This window comes from Cnephaeus nilssonii (genome assembly GCF_951640355.1).
Source record: "Cnephaeus nilssonii genome assembly, chromosome: 22".
NCBI lineage: Eukaryota > Metazoa > Chordata > Mammalia > Chiroptera > Vespertilionidae > Cnephaeus > Cnephaeus nilssonii.
This window is the reverse complement of record NC_137093.1, coordinates 9,788,093-9,813,322: the sequence shown is the minus strand read 5'-3', so window position 1 is coordinate 9,813,322 and position 25,230 is coordinate 9,788,093. Positions and strand designations below refer to the sequence as shown.

Genomic DNA, 25,230 nt, shown 5'->3' with positions numbered 1-25,230 from the left:
TCAGGCTAACAATTAGAATGGGATCGGGGGGAAAAATTAATAGTGGAAATTCATGCTAGAAGATTTCACCTATTAAAAGATGAAATGCAAACTCAGTTTCAAGAGGAAAATATGATGCATTAAAAGATTCACAATATTGCCCAGCTAGCATGGCTCAGTGGTTGAGCATCTACCTTTGAACCAGGAGGTCACAATTCAATTCCTGGTCAGGGCACATGCCCGGGTGGCTGGCTTGATCCCCAGTGTGGGGCATGCAGGAGGCAGCCGATCAATGATTCTCTCTCATCATTGATGTTTCTATCTCTCTTTCCCTCTCCCTTCCTCTCTGAAATCAATAACATACTTTTAAAAAAAGATTCTCAATATTGACTATCTAATTATATATGTTACTATGAAAATGGCAAACCATCAACCAAAAATAAGGGGCACGGAATTATAAAAATACATGTCATTGGGCTCCTTAGATGCTCGCAAGAAAAACGGAAGAGGCAGGCAAGGAAGCATCCCTGGTGCTCAGCTGACTCACAAACCCCCACATGAATTCAATGAAAAGCATTTTTAGGCTGGAAAAAGTAAAATAAAAATGTTAAAATTTCCTTTTTCTTCCTTTCTGAGAGTACACAGAGTGATTTTTTAAAAAGTAGCTGATGCACATTTTATGAGCCGGCTAGTGCAAAGAGCCTGTGCAGGGCTGGCTTGGAGCAGTACCCGGTGTCTCTGCAGGGGTCCCCGAGATGCTTCTGGTGAGGCCAGAATGGGCCGCAATGGTGACATGCAGCAAGAGCTCGGCTCTGTTCATTAAGCTCTTCACTAACGTCTTCGTTTTAGCCAGTGGGTGCGAGGGTTTCTGAATAAGAGAATTCACTTCTTGTAGGAACTTCTCCCTATAAAGAAAAGCTCAGGTGCATTTAGTCGTTCTCTAGTTTACCAAATCCGAAGTTTTTTTCATTACAAAAAATATGAGTAGATGGGAAACTAAGCAAAAGTCAACTGATAAATATTGCTCACTTCCCCCTTTCCCCATCAGAGGGGAGCAGTGTTATAAAACTGTGGTCAGTTTTAGTTATTTTTACCCAGTTTCAAATGCCATGGTGCTAACTTTTGAAGGTTAAAATAAAAATTCACAAGTCTAGCCCTAGCCAGTTTGGCTCAGTGGATAGAACGTCAGTCTGAGAGCTGAAAGGTCCCAGGTTCAATTCCGGTCAAGGGCACATGCCTGGGTTGTGGGCTTGATCCCCAGTGGGGGACTTGCAGGAGGCAGCTGATCCATGATTCTCATTAAGGATGCTTCTATCTCTCTCTCCCTCTTCCTTCCTCTCTGAAATCAATAAAAATATATTTTTTAAAAATTCACAAGTCTAAAATATTTCATGAATACACACTATTTTATAAAATATCTATTGAGACTAGATCTTCACATTTTTTAAGCACCAAGGGAATAAACTAGCTTTGCATAGTTATTAACATCACTAACCTCAGTGATAGGACCATGTTTTCAAGATCATTTCCATCAAAGGAGACTTCCTTCATTGAACACAAAAGTTCTAGTTCTTTCACTTTGTTCTAAAGAAGGAAAAATCAAGAAAAGATGGTATGCAGAATCTGCAAAGACTGAGTTTTTCTGCACGTGATAAAAGGAACAGAAAATTTCAGGGGGAAAAACACCCTCTTTGGTCCATATTTCTATACCAGAAGCACATTTGTAAATTATCACTTGATACTTCAGTGATTAAAAATGGTATTGGCCACTTTCTGGGGATTTTTTTTTTTTCCCAGTGCTTATAACTCTGCCATTGATTTGTTTTTTTAAGGATTGAAAGCAAAATTTGATAATGATGTTAGTTTCTTTATAACACTATTAATCAGTTAAAAAACAACTTAACAATCCCTAGCTGGTTTGGCTCAGTGGCTAGAGCATTAGCCTGCGGACTGAAGGGTCTCAGGTTTGATTCTGATCAAGGGCACATGCTCACTTTGCAGGCTCGATCCCCAGTAGGAGACCCCGTGCAGGAGGCAGTCAATCAATGATTCTCTTTTATCACTGATGTTTCTATCTCTCTCTCCCTCTCCCTTCTGCTCTGAAATCAATAAAAATATATATATTTTAAAAAGGAGTCAACATGTGCATTCCCATAAAAATAAAACTTAACAAGTAATTTATTATTTGTACTAGAGGCCTGGTGCATGACAATTCATGCACTGGAGGAGGGGTCCCTCAGCCTGGCCTGCCCCCTCTCACAGTCCGGGAGCTCTTAGGGGCGGGAGGCGACCCGGTGATCAGGGGAAGGCGATGCCCCCATACAACTCTGCTGCTGCCACTGCTGGCAGCACAAGCCTCTGGTGGCCCTGGGCGGCTGGGCAGCTGCCATCCAAGGCTTGCCTGTGCCTCGGGCCAGCCCTGGGCGGCCAGGGGGTTGAGAGGACTGGGCGCTGCCATCTTGTGGCTGTGGGCGCTGCCATCTTTGAGCGTGTGACAGTCAATTAGCATACTCCCTCCTTATTGGCTGTGGGCACTGCCATATTTGAGGGTGGGCAGTCAATTAGCATATTCCCTCTTTATTAGATAGGATTACTGACATGTTGGTCTAATAAATTTTATTTAACCCTTTTAAAGAATGGGTACATTTTGGGGTGTGCAACATTTTAAGAAGTGACATTATTTTATCTCTATGCACACAGCATATACTCGCTCACCTCATTGAAATGATAGTCATAGAAGAAAGGCATGTTGTTCTCCAGTTTCCCCTGCATGGCATCGTCCACCTCACTCTGCCATTTCTGTTCCAATTCTGCAACACTCTGATACATTAAAATATAAAACAATGTGAAAATGAATGCAAAATAAAAACAAGTGCAATCTATAAATTCTGAAATTTTAGTCGTAATAATTTTTAAAAATTCAGATCACTTTGTAAACTTCATTACATTTCTAGGAATGAAATTATTTCCAACAGTTATTAAGAGAAATGTTGGTATTTTAGCTTTCCCTTACCTGCAGCTGTCTCTCCATGGCATTGAGTTTCTTAAAGGTCTCTCCCATAATTTTACACAATAAGTCATATTCCTCAGCATGTTCTTCTTGATACTGGAAATTTATTAGAGACTGCAGTGCATCAACCAAGTTCAAGTGCTTAATAACACATGATACCACCATCTCCTCCATCACATCTGGCTGAATTATCTCTCTGTGATTACAATGGAAAATGGTCAAGGATATGCTATGTGCTCAACTTACCAATACGTTCTTATAGGTTAAAGAATATAGGCTTTGATTTAAATATATTAAATATTTACCACACCTTATTCCAATAAAGAGGCATGAACATTATATGATGGCTTTCCTATCAAGTTGGCAATAATTAAATATATTTAACTGATAAAACTAACATTGGCTGATAAAACTAAAAATCAAAATTAGTGATACTTCACTTTCTATGATTCATACATTTCAAGCTCTAGTCACATTAGAGCTAGAAGAGGTTTCAGGATCAAAAAAGACCTTTGGCACCATTTATCTGCCAATTAATTTTATGCAGTTTGTGACTTGTAGTATTTCGTGTGTATGGATGTTGGGCTGAAAGCAATGGTGCTTCTGTTTTTTGTTTTTCATTTTAAATGTCATCTATTCTTTATATTTTTCTCTGAAATAGGCAATCTTGCCTCATTAGGCAGAGCAGAGGCCTGCAAAATAGGGTTCACTTTAAACAAGAATACCATGAAGACATCTGTAACTGCAAGACTTCAAAATAAAGACCCCGCCCTCACCACCTCTCTAGGCATCAAAAACAACGAAATACTTCTAGACTCTATGGAAATGAAAGTAAAAGATAAAGCCACCGGAGGAAAACCTAGAACTTGTCAAACTGTAGCATGCATCAGAATCATATGGAAAATTTGTGAAAACAGATTATTGGGCCCCATCCTCAGAGGTCCTGATTCAGCAGGTGTGAAATGGGGCCCAAGAACTAACAAGTTCCTAGGTGATGCTAACTGCTGACTACAAGCCCACACCAGAATACCACCTGGGATACTTGGTTAACAATCATTAAATACATTAAATTAAAGGTTCACTTGCTAGACTATAAGAAAGTTATCCCCCTTCAATTATTTAAACATGTTTTTCCATTGGGAAAAATGAAATGTTATATAAAAACATACTTTATACTTGGTCTAAATTGAGGTCTAGCACGCCCAGAAATTTCCCTGAGCTTTATCATGATTCCTGGAGGCAGCCTGATCCGGGGCAGGTCAAAGTAGCTTCCAACTGGAGGCACGAGGACGTCAGAGGGGTAGGTGAATTCTCTGTCTTCCTCAATGGTCAGAGGCAATGGAGACGGGCTTGGAGTAAGGGCAGGGGAGATCACGCCATTGGCTTCCACCTGCCACTGGCACCTGAACAGACAGAAAAGAGGTTCTTCACTTCCTCTTCTATCTGGAAAGCTACTTAAAGTTTGCAGACAAATAAAACATGAAGGATCACATTATGTATTGAGTATTTATTCACTACTTAAATATGCTCTAAAGAAAATGAGCACATTATACAAAACCACATCTTTGGAAATCTACCTCCTTCCTAACATTTTATTATGAAAACTTTAAAATATTTTAAAAGCTGAATTACATAGTTATCAGCCATATATACCCATCGCCTAGATTCTCAAATAAATATTTTTCCATATTTGCTTTATCACCCATCTACCCATCCTTTTGGGGATCCTTTAATTTAATTACACAATGACACCCACAGGACTGTCAGGCAGTAGGCACGGTCAGCTGGGAAACACTAAAAGCAGTTTTCCACATCAAGTCATTTCTCCTTTGTGAGCAAAACCAGCCCAATTTGAGCCCTTTGTTACCTTTGTAAAAGTTTGGACCGCAATAGCTCCTGACAGGCTTCTTCTTCTTTGGTAATTTCTGGTCCATTGTACAGGATTCTTAACATGGAACAAGCTAACACAGACAGCCCTAAAGCCAGGTCTACCAGGAAGGGCAAGCCTCCTGACACATCCTCCGAAGACTCCTACAACGCAGACAGGGGCAAACCACACAGGTCAGTGCACATGGCAGAGCCCTTCCACCTGCACTCACCACACTGCACTGTCCCCAACCACAGGGCTCACAGAGCAGCATCAAGTACCACTGCTATGGGACACAGGGACAGCACCCAACACCATGAGCAGAGAGATGGTGGCACTGGAATGACCACAGAGTGAAGTCTCAACACAGTTCTGGAGAGAGAAGAGCCAGTAAGACTCCATATTAGAAACAGCACAGATCCCATGCACGATTGTTTGGGTAACTCCTCTGCTGTGCCTACCTGGGTATAAGTCACTATTTCGTTTTGTCACCTCCATCCTGTGCTCAAACCAAGATGTTGTCAATGATGACAGAGAATTCATTCAATAAATAGTTATTGAGTACCTCCTGTGTACCAGCCATTGCTCTAGGAGCTTGAGATACAGCAGAGAACAAAACAAAGTGCCTGCCCTCTCAGCACTTACGTTCTAGCAGAGAATTCTACTCCAGAGAGTCTTAGCTTGCTTAAACTTAAGTGATCCTCCAATCTAAAATACACTGTACAAATCAGGCACCTTGAGGGGCTAGTAAACTCCTATTCCTCCCTCTTCTTTTTTTTCAGGTGGGAAAATAATTTTTTTACATAGGTTCCGGGGGCAGAGGGAGATGGGAAATAACTATTATGCACTGCTAAAAAGAGTAGATTAAACCTGCACACAGAGCATAACACAAATAATTAATCAGAGACAGACCTAGTCTAGCAAGAAGAGCCTTTGGGACTACAATGAAAATAATCTGACTCTACTACTCTTAAAACCAAGACTTCAAACGCTTAGTGTCTAAGCTTTCTTCGTCCTATGGAAAGACTCTGGAGGTAGATCATCTCTTCCCGGTTTCGAAGACAGAGTCCTGCGCATGGTTCTCTGTGCTGCTAGATGGATCTGAGATCACAGCTAGTTTTATTGCATAAAATCCCTACTTACTATCAGCAGTCTACTCCTTTCAAATGGAAGAGATGGATGAAACAGTGACTCATATTCTGCCCCGCTTCCAAGGCAAATATGATGTATGTAATCAAGGCACAAAGGAGAAAGTACTACGTCCACAGCAGAGGTTAGTCAAGTACCTGAGCTCGAACTGTGCAAGCAAAGCCCCACATGGCTTTGTCAGGAGTGTTGTGTTCACGGCCACTTCTCATTTCAAAGGAGAAGGTGACTGTATCTCCTTCCACCTTAAAATTTAAGGGGGGAAAATGCACTTTAAAAACAAGACACACAGTTTTCAAGAGAGCAATGAATTTCAGAGATTTACTTTCAAAAGGACCACAGCAATACTTCACTCCTTTCCTCACTTGCTTTTTAAATTCAAATTCCATCCCCTCTCATTTGGACATCAACCTTTCAGGTGTCTCTCCTATCCAGGTGGCTTTTGGGACGAGTCATCTGTGAAGTGGATCACAACTGGCCAATAGCAGGATCAGAGTAAAGATGAATCAAATCTTAAGCATAATTTTAATAAGTACCTCAAATTTCTATTCCTTCTGCCCTCTTCCCCCCTCTTCACATCACCACCTCACTTGTGCCAATAAGGCAAGCAAATGGCCAGTGTCGTGCAGAACAAAGAGGCAGTGCTGGAAGAGCCTGCTCTGTGTGGTAGAACCAACACGGTGAATGAGAATCAAAAAGGAAAAGAGAACAGTTAAAAGTGCTGTGCTGATCTGGTGTCGGATGCTCGGGACTAGCCCTCTGGAGGAAACTCGTTGCCTGTGACTGAATTAGAGAGGGTACATAATGTATATGAGATAAAGGCTCTGGGAACACACTTGGGAAAGGTTTGGGGGTCTTAATGGGTTTTTCAGTTCATATTCATGTTCTAGGTAGATCACAGAGCATGGCTCAAATCTTATCAGTCTGAGAATGGATCATCATTTTTGCTCCTAAGGCCCAAATTCATCTGCAAACATTGATTTCACATTTTTAAACTTCAATGGCCCTGTGGTTCCAGGACAGCCACTATAAGGGTCTCCTATCTCAGAGAAGAAGTGAGCTGGAAGAACTAGCAGTCCTGTTAGTGGCCAGTGAAGGAAATGCTGTGACCACCTCAGTCCATGCAGTAACCTGTGGGACAGGCTCTGGAGTGGACAGGGGTCTGATACCCTGCAAGGGAAAGGAGGGTCATTTTGAAAGAAGTAGTGACTTCACAGGCCTGGCAAGGTAGCCACACCTTAAAAAGCCCCCTTGGCAAATTTTTTTGGATTCTCGTTAATATACTTGGGCCCATGTGGAATATAAGTTCATTTTTCTTTTCTATGAAGTGAATGTGACTGGATACCATACCTTCACCAAGTCTTTCGGCCAACCAGTTCCTAAGACACTACGGCTGCCATATCCCAGTGTATTGCCTCCATACTCAGCAACCTTCCTACTGTTTGTGTTAGGCCCCGCGTATATCACCAACTTCAAAACAGAAAATATACTGTTAGACTGTAAAAGAAAAACAAAAACAACATCTACAAATAAAAAGGCTGCAGAAAATGTTTGTTTAAAAATACATTTACAACCAGGCACTGGAGTCATAATATAACTAATATTCCCTGATTTTTTTAAAGGTACAACTGATACTAGTTTGAATGCAATTGACCATTGGTATTTACAGGGCATCTACAGAATAACAAATATTACCACAATTTAATTGACTTGGGCACTTCACATTAAAATAGTTATACTCAGTTAACATATATACATATATATTTAAATAACTATTTTAATCCTAAACAACTACATATAATTCATTAATAAAAGGTACAGTTTGCCCCCTTAAGTCCTCCCCAAAATTGATAAAGTGAGCAAATACAGGTAAAAAGATGGTTATATCTCATACGACAACAAAATAAAAGCAAAAAAGAAAACAACCCAAAAACCTCAATGAATGAGGATTTGAAAAAATGCAACAAATTGAAAATAAGCCATATAGTCTTAGAATGTTGCTTCATGGTGTAAAAAGAAAATGACACAGATTTGGGCAGAAAGGGGCTGCTTCTTGGGTCAGTTTCATGTATCAACACTTTTTGTCAATAAAGGCTCTTCGCTGATATCCAATTAACCACTTTTCTAATTTACAGGTCGTGTGGCATTCAAATACTCTCACCGGAAGAATAAGGCTCTGGCTTCTGTGAATACCAAATCCTGTCTTCTAACGTGTACTATGACAGCCTCTGACTGTATCAGAGAGATCAGTTTGGATCTAAAAGCTGTACTTTTAGTCCTGGACACTTATCATTTTGTGACTTTGTACCCTCCTGACACCAGCGGGACCACTAGAAAAGTAGATATTTCTTCTATCCATGTAGTGAGCATCCCTGTACCTCCACATTTAACACTAGTATCTAGTGCAGGTGCAGGTCAGCATCCACCAGAAGATGCAAATTACTGGCTTTTAATGGAGAAACATAATGACACCAACTAAAATGGCAACTCTTCCATTTCTGTTTTAAATAGTCATTATCGTTTGAATCTAAAACATGGGGGTAGCTGATGCCAGGGGCTATGAAGTGGTGTAGACTGATGCCACTTTTTAAAAAAATCTAATTTTTGAATGGCCCACCAAAGACTATTTTCTAAATTCTCTTCCTTGCAGCTACGGTGAGTTTCGGGGCAAGTCTTAAGTCCCTCCTGACATCTGGGAATCTTCACTAGTCTAAAGATAATAGGGAAGAGGATTCTGTAATTTGCCAGTAGTGTGTTTTACCATTTCATTGTATATACAGTTAAGAAGTCTTTTATTCTTAACCTAAGTATCCCCCGGGATGTAAGACCAATTGCCTTTACACAGTCCAGGGAGGAGATATAAGAGACAGCTAACAATCTACATGTGTAAGTACAAAGCTATTAGATAATCCTTCAGTTGTTCTTTTATATGTTACATGTCATGATTTCATTAGCCTTTCCTCATAAATTCAGCATAATGATTTATAATGTAACAATTATAAACAGAAGAAACATTTCAAGTCCTAAACACTTCTTTATACTTATAATTTGGTTTGGCCACCAGGTTGGAAACTATACCTCCTTGAAGTCTATGTGGAGGTGTAGTCTCCTGAGACAATGGCAAAGAATAACCTAAACACAGACAAGCCCTAACACACCTGAAACCCTTCTAAAAGGACACCTTCTCCCCAAAAGATACATGAGAAGTCCCAAGAATTGGGCAGTAAGACCTTTCTAGATGAATGGACACACGACTACAGGAATTCCAAGCACAGAGGGAGGCAGGCAGTAAGCAGAATGGAAAGAAAAGTTTCCTTTGACTCGGATCTAAACTTCGAAAGCTTACAAAAGCCCCCTTTCAACATGTCATTAAAACACTGCTCTCAGAACGCAGAGGTGCTGGCTTTCTGACTCCCCAGTCACTACCGTCAAGGCATTATTTTAGGTAAGTTCTCCTAAGAGATATCTGCAGACAGAAATAAGTCAAGAATGATGACAAGCAGCAAAGAAAAATAAGAAGCATATAAAGATAATCAGCTTATTAGCAGTGGAACCAATTCTAAAGCAGTTCTTGCTTACTTTGTCATAGTCATATTGTGAAGAGCATCTGCTATCGAATCTAAGATACAGGCAGCGAGCTCCGGGGATGTGGACAGTCTCTTTAAATTTATAGTTGTCTCTGACAGGATGGACTGTTTCCACAGTCTTGCCAGCAGCCCATGGAGCAGGAATCTTTAAACCAGTGAGAAAGCCTGGCTCTTCCTTCTCTTCCAGCATTCTACAACCAGACAAAGAGAACATGACTGAGTTTAGCAGCAAGGACAGGAAGAAGAAAATTAACACAGTGAAATATAAACGGTTAAGAAATGTCACTTTAATTTTCCACAGCATGCAGCATGACAACATTGTGGCTTTTGAATGCTTGATATCAGTGGCGATCAGAAACATTTTTAAAAATCCTACATATAAGGTTCTTTTCTTTTGTTGTTGTTATACAATATATTTGCATTTCCCTCTCTTTTTTCAAGGTGGAAGTTCAAATCATACCCAAGAGGACACCTCACCAACTCTCATTTAAAGTTACTCCGAAAAAAAAGAAAAAAGAAGATACTGTAAGCATTTAAATTGGCCAGTTTCCAAATCCCACAGGACCAGCATCCTATAAAGGTTTCTTTTGTTGATATCTGAACCTCAATTGCTGAAAACTCCATAAGTCTATGCAACTACTTTGTACTGAAATTTTTACTAAAGAAAAGTACCTTCGAAGTTCCTCTTATCTATTGTAATTGAACTCTCAAGGACATCACAGCCCCAGGTTGTGGGATACAAACTCCCAATCCTGCACTTAGCTGCTGTGGAATTCTCTTCTTCTCTTTCAGCTCTGTGCTATCCAATATGGTAGTTACTTAGTCAAATATGGCTACTTAAATTGAATCTAAATTAAATACAATTTAAAATTCAATTTCTTGGTCACATTAGTTACATTGCAAATACTCGATAACAGCATGTGGCTGTCACCAACAGTACTAGACAAAAATACACATTTTCATTACTGTACAAAGCTCACTTGGATAGCATACTGCTCTAGAGAAATCCAGAAGTCCTTCCTTTCTGATCAATGCTTTTAAAGACAGCTTTAGTGAGATGTAATTACATATAATAAATTGCACTGATTTAAAGTGTACAACTTGGTAAGTTCAGAATATGGATACACCTGTGAAATTTCCTCCTCCTTCTTGATAATCCAGGAGACCACTTCTTTGCTTTCTTGTCACTGGAAATTAGCTTGCATTTTTCAGAGTTTTATATAAACAGAATTATATAGTATACTAGAGGCCTGGTGCATGAGATTCGTGCACTCAGGGGGGAGGGGGGCCCTCAGCCCTGGTCTGCGCCCTCTCACAGTCTGGGAGCCCTCGGTGGATGTACAATTGCTGTGAGCCCGGCTTCTGGCTGAGCAGCGCTCCCTGACCACTAGGGGCAGCTCCTGCATTGAGCATCTGCCCCCTGGTGGTCAATGCGCATCATAGCGACTGGTCGTTCCACTGTTTGGTTGATTTGGCCTTCTATTATCTAGGATACCTTTTGTGAAGGTCTGGCTTCTTTCACTCAGGATAAGTAGTCTAAGATTCATCCAAGTTGCTGAATATGTCTATAGTTCATTCCTTTTTATTGCTGAGTAGGATTTCATTGTATGCTTATACCACTCTGTGCATATATCCCCTCACTTGTTGATGAACATTAGGGGTGTTTCTTGTTTTGGGGCTATTCTAACTAAAGCTGTTATGACCTTCATATACAAGTCTTTGTCAGAATCTATGCTTTCTTTTCTCTAGAAGTGAAATAGCTGGGTCAAATGGTTGGTATAAGTTTAACTTTTTAAGAAACTGTCAAACTGTTTGCCAAAGTCATAATGTTTTACATCCTCATCATTAATATTTGACAATTTGTCAATTTTGAACTAATCTCTTGATCTGTGGGGAAATTTATTCTAACCTGCTCCTATAAGACTACACAGCAATTCTATAATTATCTGTAAAATTTTGACCCTGAATTCTCTTTCTTTTTTCAGTTAGATGATCCTTGCTAAAAATCACTGTTGTAAAAGAAGCACTAGGCTTTCACCAGAAGAAAACAAGGCAGGGGTTCCTGCGAGGAAGCAGCATCGCTCACCTCTCATCAGGGAACAGCCTGCCCTTCTGGTCTGATGCACCACATGGGGAACAGCCCACCTCGGCAAAAACTGGACACTGGGTTTTAAGCAGCAAAGCCGTCTGAAACACAAAACCATCATCATGTCTTAAAGTGCTTACATCAGTTATCTGGATGGTACCAGAGCCAAACTTAGAATTATCACTTAAATCATCTTTTTGCAATCCTAGTCTGCCCTCTTTCACTAAAAAATGCTTTGCTACTTAGACCACTTAACATTATTTTAATTAACGCTGGAATGGAACATATTTATATTGGTTACCGATAGCCACCAACAACTCAGAAGACGAAATATCATGGCAGGATCTCAGTAGCATTGTAGATTAGCACTTTTACAGCTGACCAGCAATTAGTATTTGCTAAAAGATTGCAGTAAGTAATTTAGTCAAACAAATAAAATGTTTTCCCTTAACGTTTCAGTTTACTTTTAAGACACGATGTTTTTCTTCATTCCATCGTTAGTTCCCTTGGCTTCTGAGAGACATGGTTATATTTATTCTGCCTTCAGCGAATGCACAGGCCGCAGAACAGTTCCCGCTGGCACACCAAGGATCATACCTGACTGGTATAGAGTACCAGCTGCACTAGCTGAGGCATCAGGGCGTCGGCCATGATCAGAGTCTGCAAATTTGGATGCATCAGGGAAGTCAGTAGCACTGGAAGAAGGTGACCAAGCATGGTAGCTTTAGTAACTTGTTCCAAGCCTTTTAACCTACAAAAAAATTTCAAGAAAACACACTGCTTATGTAATCTCCCAGCATGTGAAAAAGCAACTGACATCATCTTTATCTGACAAATTCTCTTGAATTAGTGAAGCACTTATAGTTGACAGCAATTCAATCCACAAATCTCCCATCTTCTACTACTGAGGGAGGAAACAGAAATCTCATAATAGATTTCATCTTCAACCTATGATTTTGCACACACAAAATGTTTACATGGTGAATTTCATGGCACCTCTGAAGCACTTTATAAGTGGGTCCTCTAGGTGGGCAAATGGCTTCTGTAGGTAGCTGCCACCTGCACAGCTCCCTTGGCTCTGGGGCTGCCCTGAGTCTCTGACAGCAAGAAAATGAGTGGCTACACCACAGTTCACCTGCCCACAGAAGTAATCCCCACTTTTGCCTAGAGAAACTGGCTCGTGTGGGGTGCAGAGGCAGGCAGATTTTTCATTTGACTTTAAAATCACACCCCCCCATTTTATTGAGATCCAATTGACATATAAAATTGTATCAATTTAAAGTGAACAATGTAATGACTTGACATATCTGTATATTGTGAAATGATTACCTAGACACGTTTTTTTTAAGAATTTGCAATGCCTCTTTTTTTTAAAAAAAAAATATTTTTATTGAGTTCAGAGAGGAAGGGAGAGGGAGAGAGAAATAGAAACATCAATGATGAGAGAGAATCATTGATTAGCTGCCTCCTGTACACCCCCAACTGGGGATCGAGCCCACAATCCGGGCAATGTGCCCTTGACCGGAATTGAACCTGGGACCCTTCAGTCCGCAGGCCAACACTCTATCCATTGAGCCAAACCAGCTAAGGCACCTAGTCATATTCTTAACATCCTAATCTTCTGCTGGAAGAATTAAGATATGACTTACCCAAAGAAAGATGTGGGTTAGGTAATTCTCTAAGACTACTCAGGATATTGGGATTGGAACGAGAAACAGAGCTCCGATCTCCCAGGGTCTCAGACTGCACCTCCTCCCAGGGCAGATCTGTACCACAAGCCCAAATGCAACACTGCTCAGTTCCAACCTGCCCACCTACTCTCTGGGAGAGGCTCAGAATCAGGGACGTGGGGACAGATGGGTGCCTGGAGGAAAAGTTACACTGCAGGATTGTTCTAGAGCAGCATCTCTAACATTAAAACCATCAACACTCACGGTATGTAAGTCATCTTTAACAGCAAACCACAGCAGAAATTTTAATGGGAAGGACTGGGAAAAAGCTTTATTCCTGGGAATGAGATGTTTATCCTCTATATAGGTCACTCCTATGTCTGGAGCAGTAAAATTACAGTAAAATCTGAGATATCATGTCAGTGTTACCCTTTGCATAGCAGTTAATTATCTGCATCACTAAGTCACTGCTACCTCCCTAAGGCACTTATCATGAGAAACCAAGTCCCCATGGTGCTGAGCTGGGGACTAACGAAGGTACAAGATCTGAAGGTCAGAGGCGATGCTACCCCCACAACCTTGCTACCCTTAGTTCATGGCTGTTAGCCCAATCATACCTATAAGCACCATTAAAGAGTTCAATTGCACTTGGCTTTGAAACACGTGCCCTTTCAACTTATTCTCACAAAAACCCTGTATATTAACTGAATATCTGATAAAAGATTTCACTTTCATAAGCAAGTTCTTCTTCCTGAAGGGCAGCAGGTCACAGTTCACCATCCATTTCCTCACCTCTGCTCACGGTCAGGTATGTCACTATTTATGAGGGCGGTTGTGACCTGCTGTAGCATTTCCAACACTTCATCACATCCAGTCAGGATCTGGGTGGCAAGAGCCAGAATACTGACCTTGAGCTCCTAGGTAGAAAATACCATAGTGTTATTTTTAAGCTTTGTGTTGAACATGCACTCACAATGACAACATGAAATGACATATTTTATGATGCATTTCCAAATTAAATAATGAGGTGGCCAGAATAAGCCCAAAGCAGTAAGTTACGCTAGGATGGCAAGTGGCAATTTGATTTGGGAGGCCAAGGTCGGGAGTGCTGACAGAAATAGGCAGTATTTCCCGGGAGGGGGTGGGGGTGGGGGTGGGGAAGCACACGAGTCCCCAGGAGAAAGGCATTTCTCCCATCCCCTCCAGCACAAGGGAGCTCCCGGTGGCCAGCCCAGAAACTGTCCCGTGGAAGAGTGCCTTGGGTAGTATGAGGATAGCTAAAGAGAAAAACAGAACAGTAAAAGGCGCATGTAGAGGCGGTGAGTAAAATGAGACAAAAACACAACATTCTGAAACAGTACAAGTGACCTTTTCCCTTAATGTTTTAAACCATTACACTTGAGCTAAAAATTCAATTAAAGTATCAGGCTATTAAGCATTAAAAGTAATTATTAGAGAGTTCATGGGAATACAAATACTAAATAATGTAAGAAACACTAGTTAAGATCATAGGAATGTTTAGTTTACAATTATTTTCTATTAAAAAAAATATAACCAAAGTAACCCATTAGATGAAATCTGTGTTTTTTATTTTTCCCAGAAATGCTAAACAAGCCAGTCTATTCTGCCTTTACCAAGATTATTTCTTTCCATGGGTTAAGAATTTATAAACTTTAGCCTTTCAAATAGAAAACACTGGTTTTCATTGTGGAATTTTGTGGGGTCTTTTTCTTTCTTTTTTTGGTGTTATTAAGAGAAAGAGAATTCTGAACTGACCAGACGAGATAAAGCGTCATTTAAGTGGTACTGACCATCTGAGCCGTCATCTGCTGACTGCACACCTGGCGGTAGCACAGTGCCAGGTATTTTACATGTCTCGTCTCTAATGCTCACAGCAACCTTACAACAGAGATGTTATTGTCCTTTTTTACTGATTAGGAAACTAAGGCAAGAGAAGGTAATGAATAGTATCAGCAAGTTAAATGATTTATTCATGCATTTCTGCCTATTTAAAAACTGATTATATAATGAGATAAACTCATAAATATGAACTAGCACGTGTATGATTTACATAGTACATATACATCAAGGAGTAAGAAAAGGGCAAAGTGTAATGAATTTTATCTTTAACTATGGCTTCCTTGGTTAATTTTTCACTGTGTTTGGTCAACACTTTAGGGAAGAAGCAATTTTTTACTGATTTCTCTAATTGTCCCACAAAGATGAAATTCTGAAGAACAATGCAAATACAGCCTTGAGCATCTGTTAAAATTATAACAACGCTATTAAAAATTGTTGGACTGCTATAAATTGCCATGTACAAACAAATTACTGAATTTACACAGAAGCTAACTTAAAAATAATTACTGAAAATGAAATGAACCATATAAGGTTCAAAATTATTCAATATGAAGATAGTGAGAAAATTATCATCTTTTTAAAGTTATTTGAATCAAGAGAATATAATAAACCAGCCAAAATGTCAAAGTTGTTTAAAGTGTTATGCCCCTGGATTTACTTATATTTCTATATATATATAAATAAAACTTTCAGGTGCATATGAGATCACTTGTAAGAGCCATATTTCATAGTTCTTTAAAAAAGAGAAAAATGAACAAAGGCATGAAAAGACTGACAGGAGCACATGGAATGACACATTATGAGAGTGTCACAAATATGGTAACCACTGTGGAATGACATAAAAATCTATGAAATGAGTGGCTCAATAAAACCTCTCACAAAAATATAAGCTACATGGTGAAATCCGACATCATAATACACAGAGATTTAGCCAATTAAGCTGTGCTTTACACGCTGGGTAGAAAGCATCGTTAGAATAAAGCTTGGTGTTTACCTGTACCTTCAATGTCTCTCCCTGCAAGGAGTTGTCACTGTCATCATTCTCATCAGGTTTAATCAAAATAGTGTTACTGAGAAGGTGGTTCTGAACTGCCATCAGATAACGCAGGCAGGAGGATGCAGCCTTCAATACAAATAAGGGCATTTAAATGATCTAGATTCTACTGAAAGAAGGGATCATGTGATCCACATGTTTTTAAAACATTTCCACAAGGAAAGCAAAAGAGAGAGTACAGAAAACAGACCAAGTTAGTTTCTCAGGTGATTTTTTCCACTTGGCTTTTGATACATAATTTAATACATTTACCATGACTTTCTGCCTCACTAATCACTCACATACTTGAATTTTTGCCTCTTAAAAATTTTCTTCCCCACCCTCGTTCCCCTCCATTCAAGAAGACTCTACCAAAATCCTTAAAAGAATTTTTGGTTCTTATCAGTCTCTGTAAAACACTGGCAGTTTAGAAAACAATGCTAAATTTCAAATTAACAGGGGGAAAAATCCTCACTATTTTAAACAGAACAAAAACAAGACACTTAAAGCATGAGGCATCATCTGTACAGAAAGTATGTCAGAGCATTTGTTTAGTTCTACATTTCCAGGACAAGCACAGCCATCCATGGACCTTCATCAATTATGTCCACCCTGTACGCACACACCTCAACATAGTAAAATGAAAACAGAAACACTGGGTTCAATTTTACTTTCATTAAAAATATTTTTGCTGAGATCTGGTCAAGATGGTGGAGTAGGTGGACACGCACTCACCTCCTCTCACGACATCAAAATTACAACTAAATTCTAGAACAATCAAACTGGATAAATACATTTTTACTTACAGGCACAGTTGAAAGGAGCTTTTGAAAATCATCTTTAGAAACAGTTTGGCACTTGGTGATTAAGATACAGGATTCTCGTACAACAATCTTCAGAATGTAGTGTAAAAGTTCATCATTTAGTCTTGAAATGCAGGAAAAATGTAACAATAAGATACTGATGATTTAGTAATAAGATGATACATTTTATACAACTGGCATAAGATGATAAATAGAACATACAAAGCTAATTGGTTCTGGAAGCAAATCATCTTACTAATGATGCTAACAGCTGGGTATATTATCTAAATCAAACTAATAGGAACAAAATGGTACCCAAGAACCTAATCCAAGTATCTTATAAACAGCAAAGAAAACCAACACCTTTCTCCCCTCACTAGTTCTAACCACACCCTCACCCTCTCACAAACCAGCAATTTGGGAAACAATGATAAATTTCCCTAGGCCCAAGTTACATTACAGATAAAACTGAAATGTGCTAAATGGCAACTGTTAGATTGTCTTACGATTGATCTATGGTTTAAACTTAACCATCTAGCTATACTAGATACTATAGGAGACTAAAGTTGATCACATTTAAGTGTAAATTTATTACTGAGAAAAACACAAAAAGCTAGCAGTGACAAGATAACTGGTGTCACCTGTAATGATCATCGTCCTCGCTGCCAAATCGGTTGTTTTGAAGCTGCTCGGCTAAATTGGTTAGGATCACATCCCGCAGCTGGGAGAGGCCACTGTTTCTCTCTCCTAACACAGAACAAAGCTCCATAAACAACCCTGGTACTTACACTTAGAAAAGGATTTTTTTTTAAAGTTTTTTTTAACAAGCAGACTGTCGATAACCTAGCACCCAACACCTGTCCTTACCTTACACAAGCAAGGAGCAAGAACACATCACAGCCAATGTGACTTATTTAACTGGTGCATCCTGATTTAAGTGGAGTTACCCCATTGATATATCATAAAGTATAAATTCTAACTCCTTAAATTAATGTTGCTTATAAATGCAGTGTCTTTGGCATGGTGAATTTTGTTGTTCAGTCTAACTTTGAAGTTTCATTTTTTTAAAGAATATTTTTATTGATTTCAGAGAGGAAGGGAGAGGGAAAGAGAGATAGAAACATCAATAATGAGAGAGAATCATTGATTGGCTGCCTCCTGCACACCCCCTACTGGGGATTAAGCCTGCAACCCAGGCATGTGTCCGAATCGAACCTAGGACCCTTCAGTCCACAGGCCCACGCTCTATCTACTGAGCCAAACCAGCTAGGGCTGAAGTTGCATTTTAATATGTGGAAAAAAACTGGCTTAGAGATCCCCAAGAAGTCATTATCTTTAATGTTCATTAAAAATCTACAAGCAGGTACAGTTTCTAAGCAGAGGAGAGAGAAAGGTTTATAGAGCTTGAAGGAACATAAAACATGGTTTCTGTTTCCGATCCAGTTGAAGTGTTGGCATATGTGCAGATACATTTTAAAAATTAATGCTGCCAAAACCGGTTTGGCTCAGCGGATAGAGCGTCAGCCTGCGGACTGAAGGGTCCCAGGTTCGATTCCGGTCAAGGGCATGTACCTTGGTTGTGGACACATCCCCAGTAGGGGGTGTGCAAGAGGCAGCTGATTGATGTTTCTCTCTCATCGATGTTTCTAACTCTCTATCCCTCTCTCTTCCTCTCTGTAAAAAATCAATAAAATATATTTTAAAAAAAATTAATGCTGACTAACAGATATTAAGGGGGAAAAATCTATTATCTTACTATCCAGTTGTTTCCTTAGGGACAAAAAAGGATGGTAGTTCAAGGATAATTAAAGAATAATTCTCACCTTCTGTTAAGACCAGTTTAAGTAAGTTATTGATTTCAGTTTCACCTGGGTACAATATATTTAAACCAGAGCTGAAATGACAGAAAAATCAAATGCTTTTAGACAAATGTTCTAGAAAGCCCAAACTCTATTTAAATTTTTATTTTTATAAACATGCCAGTTTGGTTACATAGCACTCTGAGGGACAGTTCATCACTAAAAAGCAGCTGAATCTAAATTCATCTTGTGATATTGTCCACTGATGGTTTCCCTATCTTTCTCTTGTCTGTGAGTTACCAAAATAATAACTTCAATGAGGCCAGATGCAGAACTAGTTAAAGAGAATTGAGCTATAAAAAAAAAAAAATCAATGGAGTCAAACATGCTATATATGCAGATTGTGCCCTCCAAAATAGTTTTTGAGAAGGGGACTTTCTAATTCTCAGCTTTTCCCAAAAATGGTATTGCAAATAGCACCAGAATTTTTTCTTTTTCTTTTTTTTATGAGATTTAACATATAATAAGTATACAATTGGTAAGTTTTAACCTATGTATATACCCATGAAAACATCACCACCATCAAGATAGTGAAAGGTAATAACCATCAGCCCCAGAAGCTGTCTTGTGGCTCTAGATTTTAATTTTTGCCTTAATGGTCTCAACAAAAAGAGACCCAAAGCATGAGCTACTGTGGAAGGAAAAATTGCCCTCCCCTTTGCTCACCCCTGTCATATGGTACTTCCAGACCAAACACTTACTTCTCTCTTGGTCACTAAATTATATTTGGTCATAATAAGGCTATATTCCTGGATAAAAGCTCATTGTACTAATGTGTATATTAAATGACAATAGAAAATGGTCCATAAACTCTGCCCTCTTGACTAACAAGGTTTTAAGTAGATTTTTAAAAGGTTAACATTGTTGAGCCTTATCTTATTAAAATCTCACAAACCTATTTTTATACTCATTTTATAACTGAGGAAACAGAGGACTTAAGGTTATAGCCAGTAAATGGCAGAGCAAAGACTAGACCCTAGATCTGCCTGCTGCCAAAGCTGGCTTCTTAACCAACCTGCCACACTTTCTCTCAAGAGAGATAAATATCCACTTATAAACCATCAAAACATCCACTTAAAGGGGTTTTTTTGTGTCTTTTTTTTTTTAAGATCCAATGATGATGTTAGGTACACAGATGGCATGGGTCCTCTGGGAGTGGGGCCATAGCCTCTGTCCAGTTGAATTATCCTCTGTTCACGAGGTCCTGATGAATGGGATGGGGGAAGAGATGTCTATGATACCAGCTGGCCGGGAAGATCATGATGCAATGCAAGGGAAGCATTTTGAAGAGAGCACTATGAAAATTACTTGATTACCTGATGGCAAGGCAGACTTCCTTCTGAATTTCAGGGCAAATTTGATCTTTTGGTGCCATCAACAGCTGCCAAAGAAGCAATCCTGACCGTCGAATGATGTCTCGATTCCTTTCAGTTTGTGGGCTGAAGAAAAATTTAAATACCACCTACAGAAACATAAAGGGCATGTCTAAAAATGCTCATTCTACTGGGGATAAAATTATCCCTCTGGAGAAAATACATGTAGAGATTCTTATGAATAGATTTTTAACCACAATCTCTTCTATTGTGTAATGGTATAATTACAGTAAATATTGTACATAGATCAGTGACAATGAACTACATATAGCAATACTCCATTAACTGCTGTGCAATGAATATGATGATAATCCTAGATCTAGGATTAGGATGTGGTAAGATGCAAAACAGGAATGTTATTAAATGTTCTTCTGGTAGAAATTAGCTGGCTGAAGCCAAGGTGTGTGTTTTTTTTCTCTAATATCTTATTTATCTCAAAACTGTGTGTTTACCTGAAAGACAACAAGAATGCAGCGTATGATACAGGTGTCTCCATTAACCATGGCCTTCTCCATAATGTCACAAATACTGCTGAGATGGTGAGCTTCGATCGGATGCTGTTTGCCCAGGACACTTGTGATTGGAAGATTTGGATTGGTAGCAAGAAGATTGAGTTGGTGTATGCACATCGCACCAACGTGGTGCAATAATTGGTTTATAACCTCATTCGTGGTTATAGCCTCTTCTAGAAAATAAAAAGGAAACTCAGTGAGGAAAGACACCTCTGCAGGCAGTCCCTAAAGAGCAGTCTTTTGACCTACAAAAAGTGCGCGTGTGTACACACACGCACACACACACACACACACACTCACACACACACGCACACACACACACACACTCACACACACACACACACACACACACACACACACACACACACTAGGAGAGAGTATCTTGGTGCCAGTCTCTTCAGCTACTGCTAGAGAATCTTTCTCCCTGCCAAAGTCCTGGAGTGAAAACACTTGAGAATTTTCACTATTTTTAGAGCATAAGTAGCTACCACCCTTTCTATATCTTAACAATCAGCTACATGCTTTGCATGCATTACCTTACAACATCATTATAAACTTAGACTATTTTAGCCCCGCTTTGTAAAGGAGTAAATCAAGAGTCAGGGGGGTTAAGTAACTCACCCTAGGTCACACAGCTATTGAGTGGTAAAGCTGGGACTTGAATTCAGGCCATTTCAGCTCAGAGCCCATGCTGGTAATCATCCTAATAAAATCTCTCCGTCTTCTATGGCTCCTCTATGGTAAAACTCACCATCTGTCCCTGATCCACAACACTTCAACATTTACCTCATTTAGTCACCACAGCCTAAACAGCCTTTGATCCAACCTTGTGAGAGTTGACAAGCATCTTATATAATAACAAATTCAGGAAATGGAGGTGAAAATTCAAATAGGCAAAGTACCAAAAAAAAAGATTGTTTTTCTGCTAAAAGAGCTGAAATGAATGGCCTAAAAAGAACAGGAAAGCAGGTAATCTTGGAGAGGCAGGTCTGGGTGGAGGAACCTTACAGCTGCAAAAGGGCTGTGGGCACTGGGAACTATGAGAAAAGGACTCAAGGAAACTGAAGAGAAGGTAAACTTTGCCAAAACTAAACTTTTCGATTACGTGTTAATCCTAACATCAGACTGGGGCCCACTGATTCTGTGTCTTTTGAGTCCCTGATCTCACAACAATAGAATTCAAGTTCATACTATTAGTCTTTGCTGAGAGTGCTGCGGGCATGTGTTTTCCCCATGCTCTGCTCCAAATCAAGTCAGACCCCTCTGGCCATAAAGATGCTGGTTTACACAATCTGCCCCAACCTGTTGGAATTATTAAGCTGATCAAGCTTGAGGTGGGAGATGGGAGCATCCTCAGCTAAGAACACCACAGACTTCCACCACAGAATTCAGGTTTTGTTTTTAAATGAATACCCACTTCTCAGTTTGGTGTATGCCTTTGTCAATTTCCAGAGCCTAGAAATAGTTGTCTTGATACTTAGTCAGTTTTATCATTACTTTATAGGAGAGAATTTGCTGAGCTACTCACCCCTCCGTACCACTAGAGCTGACTTCAATGCCAGGAGATTTTAAGTACTTATTAACTTAATGTTGCTTTCTGGCAGTGACACCTCCTCATGACAACATGCCTCTCGACAACACACCTCTCGCTAAGGATCACCTCCATCCCTTTCCAGAAGAGAAGCAGAGGAAACACACGGCCTGGTGCAGAGCCCAATCCCTACTTCACGGATGGGAAATGCCCAGAACCCATGAAATCACCACCCTCTTTAGCCGAGCACAATCGGTGGTTTTGTGTGCTGGCTGCTCCACTGTCCTGTCAGCCAACAGGAGGAAAAGCAGCACTAAAAGCACCCCAAATCAAGATGAGTGGGAAACCACGCCAATAAACACATTTTGGGGGAAAAAATTAACTTAATATTAAAAGCCTTAATATTAAGAAATATAAAGATCATTTATTGATAATTCTATCTAATATAAGCTTATGTATAAATAAGTTATCAATATAAAACATTATAAGAGCATATAATCCCAGGCCAAGTACAAATAAAGAAGTAATTTTTGTGCCAAAGTTCTGACAATTGCAGAAGAAACGTGATTTTCCTGTAAAAAAGTCTATGGACTACCTCAAAAGCTCGATTATTTATACACTTATTTCCTTAATCATAAACCAATCAGATAGCAAGGATAGGTTTCTAAGTTCCAAGAGGGAAGGCTGTTGACCCATTTTGTTGCCTGGGCCATGCTCTCACTTCCTCTGCTGCTGTACGCTGCTATTTCATAGGGAAAATCTCTTCCTATAAGACTGAGTGCGCCTCACCTCTGGGCTCAGTGATGATGTGGCTGACTCCGAGTCTCTGGCAGACGTAATGGAAGGCCTGATTCCCAGGATTACACCACTGATCGATATAGTCATTCGAGCAGGTCCACAGCATGTTGTTCACTGTATCGTAACAGGCACCTGCAAAAACAGCATTCTTTATGCAACTGTCATGTCATCCCCTGCTGTATACAAAGTTCTCATAAGCACTGCCAAAGAATGGAAAGGCCAGGGTTCTCCCCAATGCTGACAATCCACACCTACTCCCATATATTTACTTGGCAAAGCATTAGACTGGGGCTCAACAAAAAGGCAGGATTCAATTTCTACTTTGCTTAACTCCTATGTGAAAAATGAATAAGTCTCATGGAAGAGACAGTTCTCAGTAACTGACTTATGAGTGACCTTTTTCATTCCCAAAAAGATCTAAATGGCTTACATTAAAATCTGGATATAATAGGACTAGTTAACATAACACCCAATAAAAGCCTTAGTAACTAAGCCCAGAACTTAAGATATGAACTTCCTAGGAGCCAAGGCAGAGAGAAAAATATTACATAATGCTCATTTTCGAACAATAAGAAGTATCCCAATTCCTCACAGGACATAAACCTTTTAATTGCATGAACTTTGAAGAGTTTGTTATAGGCATCATTACACAACCTAATGGACAGTATCTTCAACAGCATTTATGCAGAGGAATTTCACATAGCAATTTCTTATATTAATGCCCATTAAACAGTAGTATTAAAAAAATCTTTCCTTACAGGAAACTGGAATACCACAGGAAATTGGCAAGATTTTTTGAGAGATACTGCTAAAACTCTGAATTTTCCAAGGAGATGTGGGCATTTAGTTCTTACCCAATCCTGGTACAAGAGCACCACGCCCCAGTGAGCTTCCAGCAGCATCTATGAGATCGGCCCGACTTGTGAACTGACCATCCGAAATATTGTACACCAAGCTAGAGGCTAGGACTTCGGAAACAAACATTAAGCTGTTTAATAAGCCTTAAAATGGTGGTCAGTATACTTTCAAAGTTTAAACTTGAGACTCTTAACCAGACTGTCATAAAAATCACCCCTTTTTGTTGTCTATTGATGGTAACAATGAGGAGACAGAATATACACATTAAGTCCACAAAAAGAAAACTGTGACAAAATATCTGTATAGTGAACCATATTTTTGAAAGTGGTTTTTAAATGGCCACTTTTGCATAAAGGCTTTTTTCAATATAGGTTGGCAAAAGGAGTTATGATCATTAACACCACAAGGTAACATTTACAAGAAATACTTTACATATAGTCGGTGCTCAATAAAGGTTAGTGGACACAAACAGCTCGATTGCTGTCCTTCCAGGCAGGGACTCTAAAATTTGGAGACGCTTTGGCCTTTTCCCTTCACACTGGATAAGGTAGCGACAACAAGCATGGCTCTAGGTGTCTGGGTTTGAATTACAGCTCTGCCACTTCTGTGTGATCCTGGGAAATTTACTAAACCTCTCAGTTTCCTCATGTGCAAAGTGGAGATAATTAAAGTACCAATCTTATTCAGTTCTTGTGAAGAATAAACAAGTTAAAATATGTCCAGGATCTATACCAGCTCATATGCACTAAATGCTATTGACATTATTTTCTCCCCCGCTTTCAAACATAAAATTCGAGCCCTGTGTCACTTGAGCTTGTTTTTCTTGTTCCCATCACCCTAGGAATCCAGATCCTCATCATGCCTGACTGTGCCCTTTGTTTCTGTTCTATTTTCTACTGGTCTGTCCTGCACAGCTTAAAATGATCTTGCCCAAATCTTTTTCATTATACCATGCATATGTTCACCATGCATATGCCTTTCCCCCCACTTGGCCAGTTATATGAATAATATCCGTTTTTCATAACTTAAACTCAAGACCTCATTTAGTCACTCCCTTCCACCCCACCCCTCAATGACCCTTTCTTTCTGATTCTGCAGCATTTTTATCGGCTTCCCACAGTCCAGGCACTGATACACCATCTACACCATCGCATATCATTTTCCGGTTGTTTCTCACAACTACATCATTTCTCCCAACCAGCCTATGAGCTCCTCAAGGCTAACAACACTTCTACTTGCTGAGTAGCGTTCCCCCCCC

General features: G+C 39.7%; 1 protein-coding gene across 5 annotated transcripts in view; it reads right to left on the bottom strand.

Annotated features, from left to right (window-relative positions):
- The window catches only part of HECTD4 (HECT domain E3 ubiquitin protein ligase 4), a 153,112-nt gene that overhangs the window by 64,400 nt on the left and 63,482 nt on the right, over positions 1 to 25,230 (bottom strand). For 2 of the 5 annotated variants that reach the window (XM_079762554.1, XM_079762555.1), the window contains exons 10-29: positions 23,969 to 24,082; positions 23,106 to 23,246; positions 20,726 to 20,958; positions 20,217 to 20,362; positions 18,865 to 18,935; positions 17,683 to 17,788; positions 17,045 to 17,165; positions 16,200 to 16,328; positions 14,138 to 14,262; positions 12,273 to 12,426; positions 11,676 to 11,776; positions 9,582 to 9,780; positions 7,353 to 7,499; positions 6,143 to 6,247; positions 4,857 to 5,020; positions 4,159 to 4,392; positions 2,993 to 3,185; positions 2,695 to 2,799; positions 1,475 to 1,563; positions 709 to 884 (exon numbers count right to left, since the gene is read on the bottom strand). In XM_079762554.1, coding sequence (XP_079618680.1) covers positions 709 to 884; positions 1,475 to 1,563; positions 2,695 to 2,799; positions 2,993 to 3,185; positions 4,159 to 4,392; positions 4,857 to 5,020; positions 6,143 to 6,247; positions 7,353 to 7,499; positions 9,582 to 9,780; positions 11,676 to 11,776; positions 12,273 to 12,426; positions 14,138 to 14,262; positions 16,200 to 16,328; positions 17,045 to 17,165; positions 17,683 to 17,788; positions 18,865 to 18,935; positions 20,217 to 20,362; positions 20,726 to 20,958; positions 23,106 to 23,246; positions 23,969 to 24,082 — 2,853 coding nt within the window. The remainder of the gene's footprint in view (positions 1 to 708; positions 885 to 1,474; positions 1,564 to 2,694; positions 2,800 to 2,992; positions 3,186 to 4,158; positions 4,393 to 4,856; positions 5,021 to 6,142; positions 6,248 to 7,352; positions 7,500 to 9,581; positions 9,781 to 11,675; positions 11,777 to 12,272; positions 12,427 to 14,137; positions 14,263 to 16,199; positions 16,329 to 17,044; positions 17,166 to 17,682; positions 17,789 to 18,864; positions 18,936 to 20,216; positions 20,363 to 20,725; positions 20,959 to 23,105; positions 23,247 to 23,968; positions 24,083 to 25,230) is intronic. The other 3 variants (XM_079762556.1, XM_079762557.1, XM_079762558.1) reach the window with 3 other exon arrangements.